The sequence below is a fragment of the Nanorana parkeri genome, unplaced genomic scaffold, assembly GCF_000935625.1.
Source record: "Nanorana parkeri isolate BGI_ZX_2015 unplaced genomic scaffold, ASM93562v1 scaffold232, whole genome shotgun sequence".
NCBI classification, from domain to species: Eukaryota; Metazoa; Chordata; class Amphibia; order Anura; family Dicroglossidae; genus Nanorana; species Nanorana parkeri.
In genome coordinates this window covers 657,564-678,545 of record NW_017306500.1, presented here as the reverse complement: position 1 = coordinate 678,545, position 20,982 = coordinate 657,564, and the positions used below count along the sequence as shown (strand labels likewise).

The 20,982-nt window shown below is 39.6% G+C and overlaps 1 protein-coding gene across 1 annotated transcript in view; it reads right to left on the bottom strand.

Moving 5' to 3' along the window:
- The window catches only part of LAMA2 (laminin subunit alpha 2), a 646,095-nt gene that overhangs the window by 285,833 nt on the left and 339,280 nt on the right, over positions 1-20,982 (bottom strand). Inside the window, exons 17-18 of the mRNA XM_018556291.1 lie at positions 20,810-20,937; positions 13,102-13,188 (exon numbers count right to left, since the gene is read on the bottom strand). Coding sequence (XP_018411793.1) covers positions 13,102-13,188; positions 20,810-20,937 — 215 coding nt within the window. The remainder of the gene's footprint in view (positions 1-13,101; positions 13,189-20,809; positions 20,938-20,982) is intronic.

The following is a 20,982-nucleotide window of genomic DNA, read 5'->3' as shown; positions in this document are numbered from 1 at the left end:
GTTCTATATTACCTCTCTATAGTTAATCAATTGCTGTGCAATGGATGATTTTTATTATGAGTTGCAGAGGAAATAAAAGTGTAAGAAGAAACGGTACCCTTGATCTTTTAGCTGCACTCACTTGATATGCACATGATACTATGGTGTTTTTCCCCTCAATGCTATTGAATAAACTGTGTCCTGTATAGTACTGACGTGACAGGTTTCCAAAGTCATTAACATCACAGCTGGCGGCTTTACTAGAGAATGATGACTGCTGAAGCAGACAGGAAAGGACTGACAGAAATAGAATACAGTAACAGGAAGAAGAGCAATAGGCCTGATGGGTGAGAACAGGTGACTTTGTGCCTCTGTATCCACTTCCCTCATCCACACACAAAAACCTTCAGAAGTATGTTTAAAGGAATGTTACTAAGCCCAAAACTACCAAACTATGGGGAAGAACAGACAACACCCTTTACTATATATCTGTGATTTTCTGCATAAGGGAAAATACATAAACTGAGTATAGAAGTAAACACTTATAGGTAATTTGAAGTAATGATTGTTAAATCCTTACACATAAATAATGAAACTAATGAAAACTTCTTCATAGCTGAGAATCCCTTATGGACAAGACCAATTTCTACACATTTGGCAAAAAAAGTACAAACTGCATTCTGCCATATGTCTAATTATTAAACAGAAGAGATTGTTTTTACTATACAACTTTGCTGCAGCTTGTGATAGGATGAGATCGCTGTATACGTTTATAAGCTGCACTATGAGAGCTGCTAAAGTGTAACTGTAACATTTTGTAAAATTACACTACTTGTTGCGGTGATGATTTAAAGCTATACTCTAGAATAAGCAAGCATTGTGCAAATACAAGAGGCATGTTTATTCTTCTATAAATCCTGGTGTGCTGTGTGTATTTTTTTCCAGATCTGTGCAATAATCCAATAATATACTTTGCCTCTGTGCAGGAGTTTCCTGTAATAACTGCTGCTCTCTCCTTGTGCAGGGTGACTGGTTTAGTATCCTCCCCATCTATAGTTTTCAACAGGCAGCCTGCAATGGGTGAGCCTGCTGGGTCCCCCCACAGCTCCATTTTCTGCACGGGTTATGTTCAACAAAGTAATGCTGTCACCATGATTCTTACAAGGTGATAACTGGGTTTGCAAAGACATTCAGTGCAGACAAAGTGCTTGGAGTGGTGGCTACTTCATTACACACACAGCATTTTTAAGGCTTATCTCCTGAGTTTAGTGTCACTTTAAGCATTAGGCAGGAGACAGCCCTGCTTAGACTGTGGTACTGGTCCAGGTGGGGGCACAGGGAAGTATGTTCAATGCAAGGAAGACAAGCATATTTAAACTTCCTAAAGGCCTAAAGTAAAACTACACACGAACAGCTTCGCCCGCTGAGAGAGAGAGAGAGAGAGAGAGAGAGATTTTTAATGCAACAAATCGATAAGTTGAACAAATAATGAGACATCTAATAGATTATGAGCCCTACATAAAACACTGTATCCCAGACAGAATTAAATAATTGATTAGTTTAGTAACAAATACTATTGTAGAAAATTAGAACTCATGACCAGTTCTGTTCTCAAAGGAATTACCCATCCTGCTGGAAAATTACTGTGAATGCTGATGTTTTTTGCTCTGACTGCTATAACATTTGGTGCTTCAAAATTAATTTTAAAAAAATTTTAAAATTAAAAATGGTCAGGTCCATCAAGACAGAACAGTTTTTTTAAGGACTTAGCTGGAGCCGGGGTTAACCAGCTGTGTAAGGGGACACATGTCTGTTGATCTGGTTTCCCATAAAACAAAATCGATTCCGCCCGGGCTACTGAACACAATTGCGACAGTTACGCATTGTGTATTTGCAGAAAAGGCTGTTTTAGCTGGGGTATTGCATAGGTGTGCACCGGCCCTGAGGCTAGGTTCACACCTAGATTTATTGCGCGGATTGGGTCGCGAGATATAACTCAAAACACAGATTCACATTGAAGTCAATGGAGTCTGTTCACACATTTGTGGTTTGTCGCACGGACGAAATCGCTTGTCGTGCGAAAAGGTGCAGGATCGATTTTTGGGCGGTTGTCACGCGGTTTGGGTCCCATAGACATCTCTATGCATTGAAAACCATGCGATAACCACGTGGTTTTCAATAAACAATCGCGTGAAAACAGCTCGGCATCTGAATCGCCTAGGTGTGAACCTAGCCTTAAGCTTTAAGCTCACCACACCCATTATTATCTGACCGGATAATTTCCTTTAGATCTCCCAACAACGGTGTAGTGCAAGGAGCTGCCTTATTGGATACAGATTGATTGGATTGTTTAAGTAAGTCTTTATATATATAGTTTTGTTTATTTATAGTTTTGAAAAATCTAAAATAAATTGCATAAGGATTGTACAGTCAGTTTGTATTATGTATGCTGAGCTTTATTTATTAAGTGGCAAAATCCATAGGTTAAAAGAAATCTGTTGTGGGGGATTGTTGAAGTTATTACTGCTAACTTGGCAAAAAAAATCTAGTTAACTGGCTGTTATGCTGACCCATTGCTACAATACAATTTGAAGCACTAAGTCAGAAAGAAATGCAGATCAGCAGTTCCAATTCATTTTTTTATTTGCCTACTTTTTTCTTGTAAGAAAAACAAAGTAGGGGAGCCAAATACATCCAGGCAAAGGAAGTATACTAGTATACTCAGCAAAGGAAGCCCTCAGTATAGGCTAGCTTTAAAATTTCCCAACTCCAGGGAAATAAAAAGTTTTCATTTGCAGTGGACTGTCCTCACTCAAGGGTTACCTGCTTATTTATGTCTAGAGACAATAAAACGCTGTTTTAGTTGCCTGAACCCCACTCTCACTGGCTCCCTAAGACGCACTGAACCTTGTCACCTTCACTCTGCCAGCCTAAGGACCACTGATGTTATCAAGCACTGTGCAGACTCCATAGCCTAACATTCTACATGAGGATGCCAAGGGACAGTCCACCGCCAGAGTGGAGGGGTAGACGATGAGAGCACTAACCTCAGTAGAGGGAGGCTCATGTAAAACTCTTTCCTGTGCCTCAGGCGTAAATGAGCAGTTAATTCTTGCAGGGTGGGGCAGCCCCACTCCAAGGGAAAACTTGTTATTTTCCTGGAGTTAGGCCCCATTCACATGGGCGCTTTCAATTCTGATCTTCCAGGGATCCATGCATGTATTCCCTGCTGATCAGAATGGATGTCACTGTTGTGACATCCGTGTCCACCCAGTTTTTTCCTCCATCTGTTTACATCAGATTACCTCTGATCCGGCACGTTCAGGTCCATCAAGACAGAACAGTTTTTTAAGGACTTAGCTGGAGCCGGGGGTAACCAGCTGTGTAAGGGGACACATGTCTGTTGATCCGGCTGTCCATAAAACAACATTGAGCTGCCAATCAGGTCCGCCTGAAAAACTGTCAAGCATACCTGATCGGAATGCTCAAGTGTAAGGGGCCTCAGGCTTTAACACTGATATTCTAAAGCCTTTCTACAAATAAAATTTTAAATTTTAGTAAGGTTTAAATATATGTTTTTACAATAACTCGGGATGGTCATGCAGTTTTTATGTCAACAACTACCTGCTAAGTTGCTTTTTAAAAAGTTATTTTGCAGTATTTACTGTCAATGGGGTTAGATTCTTCAGCATTCCCCAGATGTACGCATACAGGAAACAGCTTCCAGGTGCACAGAAACTAAAGATATATGAGTTCTACCCAAATTATTTGTTCTGATTAAAAGTATAGCACTTTTGATAAAAATAAAGCTAAATTTGAAATCAGTTTCTATAGCAACCTACATTTTGTGTAAAGAGTAAACACTAGCAAAATCTTTACAATGAACTTCAAGTAGATCTAAACCCAGTTACTAACATCTCATATAAGCTTTAACACATTCCTTACATTTTAATAGTTGTTCCCAATCTTTTTAAATATTCAGCATAAAATAATACCTGGTGATAATACGAGAAAGGTCCTTGTTCATGCACATCCTGTTATAAGGTGACAACTGTCTACCAGCTGTGCTCCTGTGTCACCCTGTCACACATGACCCTGACAGAGATTACAAGCAGCCATGCCAACATACAGTACATTGTGCAGGCATGGGCCAATGTTGTCAATATCAGGAAGCTGGTCCACAGCAGTGATGGACACTGGATAGAGTGCATATAGACAAGTAGTGGCTGAAAGAGGATGACCGGGGATATCAGTAGCACTAATATGCAATGAGGATGTAAAAAGGCAAATACATTATTTTATGTAAAATAATGGCAAATGTTTATTATGTACAGGACTTATCCAGTTAGGATTTAGAATTGCTTTAAAATGTACCTGTACTGGTCACAAAAAAAAAGATGAAAAGTAAATAGAATTTACCATAAGGCATTGCTGCTGACCTAGTTTTTCACCTTTCAGGAACATCACCAGAGCTCACAAAAGTCCTGTGCACTAATTTTCAGGAAGTTAGTATGGTGTCATGGTGCGGCCATAAAAATTTCATATTTTTTGGCCTCTTGTCATAAGACATACTGAGTCAATTCATTTCCTTACTGAATGCAGTCTCAAAGCTAACACAATTTACATATAAACTTGTTAGCTGGATAGTGCTAATTAAGCCAAATGCGGGTTTGTTGTGCTCCCCCAGCAGGGGACCTTAGCACAGTCAATTTCCTTCCTGGGACCTTGCAGACAAATGGTCTCTAGGGGGGTTTCGTCACCGGACTGGAAAAAGTGTCACCTCACCTATTGTGTATTTCAATGTTCAAAATGCTTAAGATAATTGGGTCTCTTTATGGTATTTTTGGTTCTGTTAGCCGTAGAGTGCCGGAGTTTGGACTCTGTGTATAGCAGAACAGTAGCTGAAAGGAGAACTGTCACTTTCGGATCCGTAATTCATAACTAGAAACAGTTATGAGGGTTCCAAGATGATGAAAAGAAATAGAATACCTGAGACCCAGGTGGTAATATGCCATCTCCAGCCCCTTCCATCTGATTGGCTGATCTCAGGGGGTGGAAAATGGTTTTTATCTTCACAGTATAATAATGGAGATCTGAAACCAAAAAATTGTCACATTCAAGGGGTCCATTCACACATGGGAGTGTGTCCACCATTTTCCATTCAAACTCAGAAGCAGGATTAAGCATAATCTCTGTAAGTTGTATCCCGTTTTATTTTCCTACTGTTTGCTTGTATGTATGTGTGTCTCACTTTGTAACATCTGCTTTTAGCAACTATTTGTAACTCAACTGTTTTCTTTGCACTGCCCGTCTAGGGTTATTAAATATAAAATGAATAAGCTGGTTTCTGATTGCTCTAAAAGAACGCACAAATCTGAAGAGACTGTTGTATGTCTGTTGTATGTGTATAGTTGATTGATTGTATCATCGGTGGCTAGAAGCTTGGTTGTAAGTCATTGCCAGGCAGGGATCTGTGTGTCTGATGAGGGTGTGTGTGGGTAGGGGAAGAAGTGGGCACGCCGAGGTCCTAGCTGAGAGGATAGCTAGGGGAATCTTAGTGGGCGTGAGGAAACCACTTCTGCAGCCCTTCCCGCGTCCTTGTCCCGCGTCCTGCGACCCTCCACGGCCCGCCATCTGTGACAGTTGGTGGCAGCAGTGGGATCGTTAATCATTATTTCTCGGTCTAGTGAAGACAGATAGTGATTTTTGATCCTCTTGCCACCTAAATAAGTCACGTGGCCGCTTGGAGTAGGGCGCGTATGTGACACATGGGTTTTGGCACACTTTCGTCCTGCCCTTCAACTGACAGTGATAGGGCTTGGCCACTGGTTGCTCAGGCACAGACACTGCTTTGGAAAAGTGGGAGAGGATATGGAAATTCAGGCTATTTGGGAACTTTGGCACTTTATCATGAGTGGGCGATGTGATCAAGTAAATTTGAAACCTAATTCCAGCTACTCAGTTTTGGACAGAGTGGGAAAGAGTTAAAGAGACCCTGTCTACTTGTCCATGCAGGGAAAAGGAACACTGTTTTTGAAGAGTCCCCCACCACCACCATGTCAACTTGCTTACCAACACTCCACCACTGCTCCTTCCTACTGTTACAATACAGGAAGCTGGTGACAGCTATAAAAACATTGTCAGAGGTCCTAACCTTTCACCCCAGTATTAAAAATGTGTGTTTGTCCGTGGCCCAATTGAAGAGATGTCCCATCACTTCATTTTCTAAGCAGGAATTTGGTATGTTGCTGGAGCACTGAATCCCAATCCAAAGGGTCATTTTTAGAAGTTAGAGTAGAGGCATCTCTTTCCAAGCCATAAGAACAAACAAGGTTACCATAGTACTGGTGCATACAGGCGTACCAAGGATGAGAGCAACACAGATATTTATCATATGTGTTAAATCTTTATTTGCCACATTGCCAGGTCTTGGTAACAGCCAACACATTGGCAGTTACCAAGACCCATTTTTGTGGCAAATGAAGATTTACTGGATTTAATAAATGTCTGTGGCGCTCTTATCCTTTGAACTCTTTTCTTGGAAGGCAATGCGAGTAAAGCATGACACAGACTCTAATTCTTCTTTACTCTATCCAAAGGAAAAGAAAAAGCATTGCCTGCAGCTGGCTGGAGGTAGCCATTAATTATTATTATTAGTATTATTTAACCACTTGCTGACCGGGGTGTCTACACCCCCTTCCTGTCCAGGCCATTTTTCAGTATTCAGCGCTGCGGTACTTTGGCTTATGTTTATTCCGTCATGCAACGCTATACTGAAATGAATTTTATACCATTTTTTGGGGACAGTTAGAGCTTTCTTTTGGTGGTATTTAATCACCACTGTGGTTTTTATGTTTTACTATATAACAAAAAAAGTACAGAATATTTTTTTTAAAAATGGTTTTCCCTTTATTATTTTAGGAAACATTTATTTTTACGCAGTTTTTTAGTAAAATATAAAAGGCGGGGTCGCGTCGGGTAAATAGACACCAAACATGTCAAGCCTTAAAATTGTGTGTGCCAGCGAAACCGCAAAAAAACACCTTAGCCAAAATTGCCCATAGGCAATGCTTTCAAAGATTTTACCGCTCATCAGTTTAGTGGTATCAGTGATTAATGGCCCGAAAATGATTGCTTTCATTGCGACGTTCACGGCGATATGTAACACGTGCAGCATAATTGGAGCAATCGTCGTTTTGCACATCTATGTGAGGGTGGGGTACTTTAAAAAAAGTGTTTGTTTTTTTTGTTTTGTTTTGTGTGTGTAAATGTTTATTTATTTTGTGAGCAATTTTTTTTTACACTTAAATTTATCGTTATCACATAGGGTGCTAAGAAATCCCCTATGTGATAACAAATTACAGTTACAGGTCCCCTTTATGGAGACATCAGGGGTCTCTAAAACCCCTAATGTCACCTAGGGACCCCAGAGAAGCTGATGAAGCAGAGATCTGCTTCATCAGCTTCTCTCCGGTTTCTGTACCGGAGAGTGACAGAGGAATGCAGAAGTGATGTAATATACTTCACTTCATGCATTCAGAGACCGGGAGGAGGGAGATCAGTACGCAATCTCTCTCCGTTCTCAGTGCACAGAGCCACATCACCCGGGATGAATGGACGCTCAAGATCGCGGCGACGGCGTCGGCCGGGACAGCAACGAGACGTAAGGAGGGGGGAGCACCATCACATGCATCACACAAGTGATCGGGCGTCTTTACAGACGTTGGACCACTTGCATGTAAACGCTGGCCGTTTAAAATCCGGGCGGTTTGCCACTCGTGTGCGCCAGGGGGGGCGCGAGCACGAAGGACGTCTAAAGACGCCCACCCACATCCAGGAGACTCCCGTCCGGCCGTCTTTCAACGTTCGGCGGACGGGAGGTGGTTAATATTTTTATTATTATTATTTTCACACTATCTTTGGTCAGTATAAGTTTGCTTTAGGAATGAAGTCACTTCTTTGTTCTCTGATGAGATAATTTGATTTTTCAATATACTGTTTTCTAAAATAAAAAATGCAATGTTTGCTTTGACACTCCATTCATCTTTACAACCACACCTGCTGCAAATATGCAAAGGGCTCTGCCATTGCTGCATAAGACCTGTTCTGTCCTAAACACTGGACGGAGAAAGAAAACTGATAGTATTCTGTAAAAATGAATCCTGCAGATCACAAATTAAGAAGACCACGTTCATGTGAAATACTAATTTACATTCCATCAAGCATCATCAAAGGAGAATGGCAATCAGAATAACACTAGACAGTAAATGAACATATAAAAACAAGGTTACATCCGCTAGATATTTCTTCATGATTGTGAGCTGCAGCAGTACATTAAATGAAGGCTATAAGTCACTTCCCACGGGAAAACCAGAATAATTGAATCCTCATAGTATTTACTATACACCTGCACAGGTTACAGCATACATACAGTGTATTGACTAACAAATATGGTTTGATTTGGAGTTTGTGCTGGACTGAATGCCTCAGTGTTCAAATGTACATCAGCTAAGCCTAAAGAAAAATGTGATGCTTTTCTTGTCATGCTATTTGCGATTCTTTATATGCATCTCATGTATTATTGAAACTATAAGTGCATATTGATATCATTAAAGGTGACTGCAAAAATACAGTAAAAGCAAAAAGGCCATTCTACACTCTGCTGGGGATATCACAGTGAACATTTGCAGATATGTCTGGTGTGGCCACAGAAAGCACAGACACACAATTTTATATATTGCTGCTTGGAATGAAGGTTTTGGTTATAAATATCCAAACTTATAGTATGACATCTTTTTTGCATAGCAAGCACTACCTAGGTTTTTTTGACCTGCCGCCTGGCTTGGTGCATATGTATTTGATTACTTAGCAAGATATTGTGGTGGTTGTCACATTATTATTGTTTTCATTCATTTTAATTTTAGGTTAAATGTTCTCGAACACATTCATCAGCACGGAAGGTACAAAAGCATTACTCTGATGTTTAATGCACATGACAAGATAGGACTGTACTGTACACACTGAACATTAGAGAACCTTAGGATCCTGTTCACTATGGGCACATACATTCCCATTTCAAAAACTATTTCATAGCGCACAATGTGTTGTTTAGGGCAATAATTTGTGCAGAATAGGTATGTATAATCTATATACTGTACAGTCTCAATGGGAAGGTAGTATACAGGTACAGCTGCAGGTGAGCTGCTTGATGAAGCAGGAAGAGAAGCCTGCCAATGACTGAAAAAGAGAAAACAAACAAAACAAAGTGCACCACCCAGCGCATTAACTCATGGGAAAAGAAGATTAAAGGAGAACTATGAGGTGTGTGAAAATCACTCATCCTCATAGTTTGAGCCGACGTGTGAATATAAAACTGTCACACGTCGGCTCAATAGATCAGGAAGTGAGTGATCCCATACTGTTGCTCACTCACTTCTCGATCATCTCCCTGCAGAGAGCGGTGACTGCCAGTCATCGCTCCCGCAGGGATTCCCCCCCTTCCGCTCCTATCCTCCAACGCTGACTCGAGGAACGGATGGAGAAGGGGGCGGGTACAGCTGGCTCTGCCTCTAGATAGGCAGAGCCAGCTGTCATTCACGCAGGTATGTGAATTGCCCGCAAATCAGAAGTGCAGGAGAAGTATTACCGTGGTAGGGGCGTGTAAAACACAGAGAAATTACCAGGACCACTGATCGTGCGTAAAGCAAACAAACACTTTTATTTACAAGGCAAACATAAAATGCACTTACATGGTGTAACAAAAAAAGCTGCATGTAGACTGATGGAAAAGTCCAAAGCCGCAATAGGCTTATACACTCCTGGAGCTGACAATGAAGGTGAACAGTCCAGGACAGTCCAGGAGCTGACAATGAAGGAGAACAGCTCAGCTGTAGATAAAGGCAGATGTATGAGGAATCATCCAACCAGCCAGATCGCTGCAAGACTTCCAGGAGTGGGGCTATTCTGGGTCACACATGAGTGTAGGGGTTGCTATAGAGATGCGTTTCGAGGCCACAACTCATTCTCAAACCACAATGGGAAATAGGGAAGGGTACTGTTGGGTGCTTGAATTTATACCCATACTCCTGAAAGTCCTGCAAGGATCTGCTGGTTGGATGCTCCTTCATACATTTGCCTTCATCTACAGCTGAGCTTTTTACCTTCATTGTCAGCTTACCTACCAAGCATTAGCAACTTTGTGTACAATCTCTGCATGCCTTGGTGCCAGGATGAATTAACCCTTATACACATAGAGGGGGGAGTTGAGTCAGCCAGAGTCCTCAATTTAGCTGAAGATGACAAACCCACAAGAAGACTGAGTAAAGATGTCAGAACCAGTGAGGGATTTCAGGAACATCACATCACTGGAAGGGAGGTGAATATAGCAGAATAAGTTCTGCTTTTATGTTACAGGAGTAGTGCGTGCCTTATGAGGGAGAGAGGGCTATGGAAAGTGCACCATTCCTGAAAGCATGCTATAACAGCCACATGTTACATATGAGATTGCATAATTTAGGAGCAGCACTTTACCAAAAGAGAGTTCTATGTGACCTATATATAACTATTGAGCGTGATATCAAGCATGAACAGCAAGATCTCTATGAGGCTTGCGTGATAAATGCACATAGGAGATGCACTGATCAGAGCAGTGATATCACACCCAAATGTAACTACAAAGAGTACTATGAGAACCACACAATATATGACACTAAATAAGAAAGTTAAATAAGAGGTGCATGTAGACTGTGCTTCATGTCATATATGCCACATATATATTGTGGTATTGTGTGGCAATCCAATGGTAAAATTGGGGGTTGTAGTCACACAGGACTCTCAGCCTGGTGCATGTAGACTGTGCTTCATGTCATATATGCCACATATATATTGGTATATATATAATATGTAATAGGGGCCGAGTGGTTCGCAGAAGCAAGTTCTTGTACTGGGAAAGGGCCGACTTTGCAGGTATTCCTAGGTTTTCTGGATTTGGAATGGGATCCTGGAGCCAGGAGATTTCTAAGATATTTGGGAGGTAATAAATCTCCATTCCTGGGTCCATTGTTTAGCTGGGTCAGCACATGCTGAAGCGCACAGTGTGCATAAGTCGCCAACTGTCAATAGTGCAGAGTCAATAGCTACAGACCTCCAAACTTCATGTGGCCTTCAGACTGGCACAACAGTGCATAGAGAACTTCATGTAATGGGTTTCCATGGCCGAGCAGCTGCATCCAAGCCTTACATCATCAAGTGCAATGCAAAGCATCGGATGCAGTGGTGTAAAGCATGCCACCACTGAACTCTAGAGAAGTGGAAACGTGTTCTCTGGAGTGATGAATCACGCTTCTCTGATGTCCCTTGGGTTTGGCAGTTGCCAGGAGAACGGTACTTGCCTGACTGCATTGTGCCAAGTGTAAAGTTTGGTGGAGGGGGGATTATGGTGTGGGGTTGTTTTTCAGGGGTTGGGCTTGGTCGCTTAGTTCCAGTGGAGGGAACTCTTAAGGCATCAGCATATCAAGACATTTTGGACAATTGCATGCTCCCAACTCTGTGGGAACAGCTTGGGGATGGCCCCTTCCTGTTCCAACATGACTGCGCACCAGTGCACAAAGCAAGGACCATAAAGACATGAATGAGGAAGTTTGGGGTGGAGGAACTTGACTGGCCTGCACAGAGTCCTGACCTCAACCTGATAGAACACCTTTGGGATGAATTAGAGCGGAGACTGTGAGCCAGGCGTTCACATCCAACATCAGTACCTGACCTCACAAATGCACTTCTGGAAGAATGCTCAAAAATTCCCATAGACTCACTCCTAAACCTTGTGGACAGCCTTCCCAGAAGAGTTGAAGCTGTTATAGCTGCATTGAGGTGGGCCCCAATATTGAACCCTACAGACTAAGACTGGGATGCCATTAAAGTTCATGTGCGTGCAAAGGCAGGCGTGCCAATACTTTTGGCAATATAGTTTATATATATACACAAATCTGTACAAACCTTTGCTTGTGTTAAATGACTATAAGATACAGTCGTTACATTCGTAACACTTTACCATAAGAGGTTTGCAACTGAAACATGATCTTTAATGATGTTTATTTCAGCTGTTGCATTTGAGCATTTAAAGTCTAAAGTTAGAATGAGCTTAAAATATATCATTCTACTCTTAAGCAAAATGTAACACGTAGCAATAGTTTTTATATTTAACACATGCTATCAACAGTATACAACTAATGCCAGTTTAAAGAATAACATCAGCTTCCAGGATTATCTATCTATCTATCTATCTATCTATCTATCTATCTATCTATCTATCTATCTATCTATCTATCTATCTATCTATCTATCCAGATAGATAGATAGATATAGATAGATATATAATGTATATGTGTTGTAAATGAAAGATAACATAAATAAATTAACTCGTCACATTAATCACTAAGGCAAAGTGCCGTAAACCACAGCAGCCATTCAAAATGAACATTTCAATACTGGATGAATAGCTTGTTGCACTTAGTACATTATCATAGCTCTTTGTTTTTATATATATAAAACAAATTCTTGTTCAGTAAAAACTGCCAGATATATATTTTAATCCTATACATAGAATATACTTTATTATAGGTACAGCACTGACCAATCAGACATAAATGTTCCCCTGAAGTAATAATGTCTTCAGCAGTTCACTTATATTGTAGACATTACTGCAAACCTACGGCACTTGCTCATTTCCAAGTAACACATAATATTTGCTTGTAGGTAAAAACATTACAATTCTTCTATGCAAGAACTTTTTCTACAATATTGAAGTTTAATCAATACTTGTAAAAGTACAATGAATGTAAAAATCTGTAATAAATAGGAAATACAAGCATTCATCACATAAATACACAATGCACTGCATGTACAAGTAAGCACAATGTAAGCATGTATTTATGTCAGTACTGTAAATAACAAGGCATATTTATAAAGCAGTGAACGTGGCATTTACCAATCATTCAATGCCAGGGAATTAATCACTGTAATTTAACACATGCACCAGGAAAATACACCTGCAAGGAATTTTTGGTGAATGTCACTTACACTGCTTTATAAAATATGCCCCAATGGTTCAAAATATGTTCTTACCGTTCACAGCGTGGTCCTGAGTATCCACCAGGACAGGCATCACAAATTAATCCACGAGTTGGGTCCAAGTGGCATGTTGGGCTAAAGCTTTGTTGTTGACAGAAGGCCAAATTGTGAAGAAAGCAAAGAAAAAAAACAATATTTAACAACATCATTGCAGGTATTCCTCAGCAGTCATTACTCTGGAGACATGGAGACCCAGGAATACCCTATCTACTTCAGACACACACATTTAGCTCTGGCTGCAGCCAATAGTCAGTGGAATAGCTCTACTATTTCTGACGACACTGGATATAGTATAGTGAGTGGCAGCATCCCAATGGCATGTTATGATGGGGCTTACTTTAGACTGTCACAGATCCTGTTCACCAGTGAATAAGCAGGAATGTACAGCTGCTTGTCTGTGCCCTGGAGGCTCTTGCCAAAATATACTGCATCTTACTATGCAGCTGAGTCTCAATGGAATGGAACAATGGTATCATTACTAATCAAAATATTCCCAAATAGTTAAACCATTATTCTCACTCCCATTTCAGGTTAATTTTTTGACAAATTATTATCATGCATACATACAGAACACAAAACTGTACATTAAATTAGGTTATATGTATTCATATTTTTTGGGAAATGTGATCATCTTTGTAGTCTAAATTACATCGTTGTTCAGGTTGAATAAAGACACAGGTCCATCGAGTTTAACCTTTGGGTTGTGTGTGTGTGTTGTGTTTTATTGTTCATATGAACCTATATTTCAAAGGCATAAACATGTAACGCACAGCAGCCAGACAGCAGCTTTCAGCAATTTAGCTGATGACCACAATTAATTCTAATTGGTTGGTAAAAACTGCTGCACTATAAACATACCATTTTGTATTTACACATCATGTAATGTGCACTGCAATATTTCAGTTCTGTTCATTTATTTGATTAAAAATCAGCATCCTGAAAATATTGAAGCATCTAAATGTGATATGTTAACTATAGGTGGAGCCTAGTAGGCTGATTCAACCCCTAGCTTCCTATAATTCTTCAATACTGCAAGAGCAAGATCTCTTTGCCCTAATTCCTGACTCTGTTCCTGTCCAATAGAGATGAGCTCATGTTCAAACTGAACCTGAGCTACCCTGAACAATGAAGTGCCATGGGCACTTCCACCCATTCAGCTGTGGTAGGGAATTTCCCACCCTGCAGCTGCAAATAAACAAAGGGGCGGGATGCTTGTGCTGATGTAATTTACCTAATATGGCCACATAGCCACATTCACTACCAGTAGCTCATTGGGTGGCATAAAGGAGCTTTCTTCTGTGTTTGGGAGGAACGCCTTCTAGGTTTGAGGGGCTCTACTGTCCAAGCGTTTTTAATGTTTTTGTCCACTTTTGTCTGTTACAGCCCCACCTGCTACACCCTTCATAATATATAATAGATACATCATTCAGTAAGGAGAGTGAAAACCCCCAATAATTGCCACAGCAGATGTGCAGATGCAAGAACTTAATCACAAATATGTGCCATAAATAAAGTGTCCAATGGCTATAAGAAACTTTCAGGTGTTTTAACACTCTAGTACTAATCAAAAAGGAATTAGTTTAGGTGGACTGGGTATAAAAATGCCAGTAGTGACTACCTTGCAGCTGGCAAAGCTACACCTGTTTGCTAGAAACTTCAGCATCTGAGGTGTGTTCAAACTGGCAATACACTGGTATATTTCTGTATGAATGTTCGAACAAACAATCTTGTCAGAACACTTGATAATGACATCAGAAACTTGTCGAATGTGGTGTAAAATTGTATTGGGTTTTAACATTTGATTTGGGCAAAAATGGAGTTTCCCGACCAAAAACCACATTGATTGTTAGGATTCCTGATCCTGGTAACTATTAGAAAACTGATTGAATGTTCAAAAAACAATTATTACATTTAAATTATTTTGCAGATTTAGAGGTCTGTGTCTCCCTAGTGCCTACTGTAGCCTTCCCTCACCTCCCTAGCAATATCGAGGCACAAGAGTAGTGTAATAGCCATGGTGATGCATGGAGGTCAAATGTGCTATGGGGAGACACAGTTTTCCAACACTGATGCAGAAGATTCCATCGGGGTACGGCTCTGCAAGGGAGTCATTACTGTTAATGTGAAACTAAACTCAGGAGCTAAATCTTAAAAAATGCATTCAAGTACTCTAGGCCCACATTCACAACTGTGTGCTCTAGGAATGCGCATCACTTTCACGTGCACTTGTGCTAGTTCGTGCGTGTTCGTGTGCTGCATTTGCCACAAGTTCCCATTTAGTTTAATGGGGTCCACAAACCTCGCCAAACAAGGCAAAAAAAAGCTCATGTAGCAAATTTTGCAACATGTGTTCCATGTTTTTGGCTTCCACATTTGCATGCATTAAATAGTAAAAACGCACACCTGGCCGCGTTTGGGGTGCCATTAGAAACGAATGGCAACACAAGATCGCTTTGTGTTTTGCAGCATGTCTGTCAACGCTATCCAAAGCTTTCATTTTTATGAGCGTTTGGTGCACATTCATAGAACACACAGGTGCGAATGCAGGTACCAAGTTTGGGGTGGTGACTACTTTACAAAACACACAGGAATCATGGTGAACAAAAGTAGCCACCCTCCAGAAGGAAGGACAGTGTCAGCACAAATCCAGAGATGATTTGAGGATCTACAGCTGATTGATATGCAAATAAGCTACATTTTGGTTAATAGGGTACTTGAATGCATTTTTAAGATACAGTATAACTCCAGCGTTTAGTGTCACTTTAAGTATTTTTTATTTACTTTAGCTTTAAATTTTTTCTTTCCTTGGGACTATGTTGCTAGGCTTGATTCTCTCTATTGAGTTATGGGAATGAGCACACTACCACAATGCTTGGTTTGCTGTTTAATTCTGAATGGCACTCCAATGCATCTTCTGAATGCACCTGTGTTGCTGTGTACTGCATTGTAATTGCACTGCAATGTGTTTTTAAAAATTATGCATGCACTTTTTGGGCATTGTTGTGCGTTAGGCAGCCCATTCAAACAAATAAATGAACCCTTTGCTCAAATCGATATATGTCACTGGCAGCAGGCCCCTCTACATGCACTCTGCTTACACTGTTCACTTTATACTGGAAGCGATTCAGCTTAGCCACTAGATCAATTTAAGGGGCCGGTGAAGAGTGGCCAGTGAAAAGTGTCCCCTCTACCTATCTGTCGGCGGGCATCGGGAAATCGGCGGCCATCTGCTCACAATGTCCTCCCCACTGAATGGAGCAGGAAGTGACGCTGATTGCATCACTTCCAGTTCCTTAGCTGTCATTCCCGCTCTAAAGAAGCTATTCAAGCGTGATCTGCACTTGAATAGCTTCTTTGCCGTGGATAGTTGACACTAGGGGTCTAACTGACCCCTAATGTCACCTTAAAGAGAACCTATCACAACTAATGTGCTATCACACAGTGGCTTATAAGCATGCATAGTAATGTAAACACACGTCAGGTGCATCTACTTACAAAAACAATGATTGCGCTACACATGTTAGGTATTGCTGCATGCACCAGAGAGAGCAATACTTCTAGGGCCAATATTCATGGTTAACTCTAAACTGATGATCTGTATAGGCTTTTAAAGCATTGCCTATGGACAATTTGGGATACCGTGTTTTGTCGCCATTTTATGGGTGCACATAATTGTTAAGCTTGACATGTTGGATATCTATTTATATTTTACAAAAAAGGATATTATATTGTGTACACGTATTACTTGTACACAAAGTGTAATTTTTACTGAAATTTGGTGTTTTATAAAGAGTTGTGCTAATAGGGTCTTTTGAGTGTGAGGGGCATGTCCATTACAAGGTGGTTTGTCCATTGTATGTTAATGAAGCTTATCTGATAAACACAATCCTGAAACTTCAGTCCCAAAATGTTCTATTGGGCAAGACCATTGAAAGGGCTAAGAAAAATCTGGAATCAGCCAGCTTGCCTGATTTCACAAAACATCGAAAATGTAAGAATTTTTTTTAAAGTTTTTTTTCAGTATGCTGTGTGAATAGGAACACATATTGGCAACATATGGCAGGGTTTATCGTAAATTTGACTGAAAAAGTGAAAATTGGCTTTATAGACAAATGGAAAAGTATGAAGTCAGTGGCTTGGGTAAAAAAAATGCTGTTGCCAAAAATCTATATAAAACTTTTATAATACATAGGCAAAGAATGTGCACATATGCCTAAAACGATATCATTATTTATGATATCAATATTCCAACTTCTTTACATCATGTTTGAATTTATAAATTTTTATCATTCATAATCTTTTTTTATTTGTGATATGCACAGTTACTGTATATGAAAGTGCATTGTGCATACTTTTTGAGACCTCATTGTAAAAGTGTTGCGTTGCCCATATTCATACCTTTATGCTGTTTAAGTCACATTAAATTTTAAAAAGGGGATCTGGTAGTTAGGAGCAATAAAGACACTTATTTATTAACAGACAAAAGGGCCATTAGTTATTGTACAAAGTTAGTTTTTCACTATTTTTGCCTTTGGTAGAGCATTTTGCTGCCCTTTAGAACTACTAAAAAACTGTAGAATAAAAGACTAAAAACATTGCTTATTTAGTGTTCTCGGATAGATACCTGATTTGCCACTATGGGCAACAACTGCATTTTTCTTCCTGTATTCTTTTCTGCAGTTTTTCATAAAAAGCCATGTAAAAAATTCTTTACTTTTACCTATCAGTTATTTACAGACTGCAATTTAACATTCATATAGTGTTATTTATATTTTATTGAGACCTATGAGTGCAACATAAAAACACTTTCGTAAGTAACATTTCTAGCACTGCCTTTGCCAAATCCCTGCATTGGCCCCTTCAGGGTGTTTTATTTAGCAGTTTAATTATGACAATTCATGAACCATTCAGTGATTAATGGGATTTTTATATCTGGATGACATAAACACCCTAATTTGATTTGGCCAGTTTGTGATGTACACAAGGGACCCGCAGCTGTCCTTTTCATTGATACAGAAAGTCAGTGCACTCTTCCAGGGTTGCCAGGGACCTAAATCAATCCATTTGTATTTGACAGACTACATAATGAAAAATAAATGTTTGCTCCTCTTGTGTAGCATTTCCTGAACCATTTATTATTCATATAATCTGCTTGTTTAGACATTGTTTGGGTAAGCAAATTCGAGGAAAAAATCATTAGCAACAAAAGGGTGTTTTCAGTCACTTTTCTGCACGTCTCCTTCAATGTCTTCCTATTAAACAGGATGGAATTGAAAACTTGGCAAGTCATTTGGGAAAGGATAAATATGAATTCCACAGCATATTTATAAGATATTAGTTTTACTTATGTATAATACTGTGAAAACAATTTAAAAAAAGGCTACAGGGGGTTAAATTGTATTATTTGATTAATAGAGGTGCTAGCAGTACTGTTTGATCTGTTATAGGTGAAGATACTGTTTTATTTTGTGGTCTATATAATACAAAGCCCTCAGTACCCTCCATTTTAAAGTGAAACTGAACTAAAAAATTGAATAATTGCTATGTTTTTAAGGAATATTTAGAAGTTCTAATTTTAGTTTACAGGTGAAACTCGAATAATTAGAATATCATGCAAAGTTCATTTATTTCACTAATGCAACTTAAAAGGTGCAACTAATATATGAGATAGACTTATTACATGCAAAGCAAGATAATTCAAGCCGTGATTTGTCTTAATTGTGATGATTATGGCTTACAGCTCATGAAAACCCCAAGAACCCCAAATCCACAACCTCAAAAAAGTAGATTATTACATGCAATCAATAAAACAAGGATTGTACATAGAACAATATCGGATCTCTGAAAAGTACAAGCACGCATATGTACTCAGTACTTGGTTTGGGCCCCTTTTGCAGCACTTACTGCAATTACTTTTGCACGATAGTCTAATTATTCAAGTTTCACCTGGAGTAGAAGTAGTAGCTTGAATTTTTTTAGCTTTTCTCTTGAATTCCTCTCAAAAAAACGCAATTGCACTTCCTGGTATATGAGGGTTTCTAGGCACTGAAGTGTCTACAGCCTTGTAACTGTATACTGTGTGAGATTTAAGACCCTGCTGCCTCTGAGTGCTAGTTTCACAAGATTTGGAGTGAAAATTGGGGAGTCACTACTGTGCTTTTTATTCTCTTATCATGGAGTCTCTGGCATTAGGCCCTGCCTCTGCCAAGCTAGCTGCCTCCACACAGAGATACAGTGCAAAACCAGGCATGACAATTCAATAATGGGGAAAAAGATAAGCTTCATGGAGACCACAGACAATTCCTTTGCCATCCACCTGCCAATTTTTGGGCATAGCTTCCAGGGTTTACTTCCTGTTAAAGAACCAGTTTGCCACAACATACAAATTTATACTTATGTTAGTTCTATCCCTGGAATTCATAAAGAGTGCCATTTACACTCAATAAAAAATGTGTCTCCTGTCCATAAAACAAATGGCGCAACTTGCGACAGATTCATGTAACTATTAACCATATAGGCGTATAGGAATGTGCTGCAGAATTGCTTCAGACAGAATTTTGCCTGTGACACAATACTTACACATTTGACACAATTTATCCCAACATGGAAGATGTCTTATTTACCCCCACTTTTCTTATGGGAGCTATGACAGTATTTCTTAATGAATTTAACGCAGCCATAGCACTAGAATGTAAAAGTGTTGCACATAAGAACTACCTGAATTAGTCATACATGTCAGGTATGGACTTTTGTATGACTTTCATTACTTTACTGAATTCTCCCCAATGTGTGTAACAGGTTTTAAAAAACAATGCAGTAATGAGTGTTACATTTCTAATAAAAATGTAAATCCAAATATGAAACTATAAAACAATTCATATGGATGTAAAAAATATAAAACAATGAATTGTGACAATCAACTAGCAAGATGTCCCGAGCCCCTGATGAAGTCCAGAGGGATACAACGTACGTAGGGCGGATTCCTGTGACGCATGGAGGAGCGGTGAAGCAGACGCGCAGGAAAGCGTTAAGCCCTTCTATCACTGGATGCGGTTTTATCAATTTGTTTACTTTTTATGTGAGTAGCATTTCATGAAAGCTTTTTTTTAATCTGATAGGTGTGCTCTTTGGATTGTTGTTTTTTTGGTCATGTTGAATGGGATAAGCGGTGGTTACAGCGTTCCTTTTGGAGGGACGAGCATACTGACAGTGGAAGAACATGGGGAGGTGAAGGGAGATCAAAACATTCTGTAGCCCCCCTGTTAATAAAGGGGAGCATTTTGAGAGACCTGAGAGCAGTCTATTTGGAAGGTGAGAGGCTATTCGTATGTAGTCACTATATTCACTGGTGGAAGAGACAGAATTACAACACAAGTTTGAAGTTCTTTTATTGACACACAGCGGTGTTGATTGGAAAGATCACAGACACAGGAGCATGTATGTCACAGGAATATATATTTTTTTTAATTGTCACATTTAGACACCTATTATTGGATGTTGAATTGCAAAGATATATTGCCAGTTGACTGTCACAATTTATTGCTTTATATTTTGACATATGTGTGCATTGTTTTATAGTTTGATATTTTTATTTATACATCTTAATTCATGTATTTGTAAGGCTACCACTGCCCAATATATTCCAGCAACCTAATTCAGGTTTGGAAGAACCATTTTTTTTAAATAATCAAATTATACTTACTTGTTGGAATCTATGCTCAAAGGACAGGCACAATGCAAACAGTCCTCATCTGTACCATCAGTTGGATTGCCATAGTAGCCTGGCAGACAGTAATCACAGTACCGACCATAGGTATTGTGCTGGCAGTTCTAAAAAAAAAGAGGAGATGCATAAATTATAAATTAATATATATA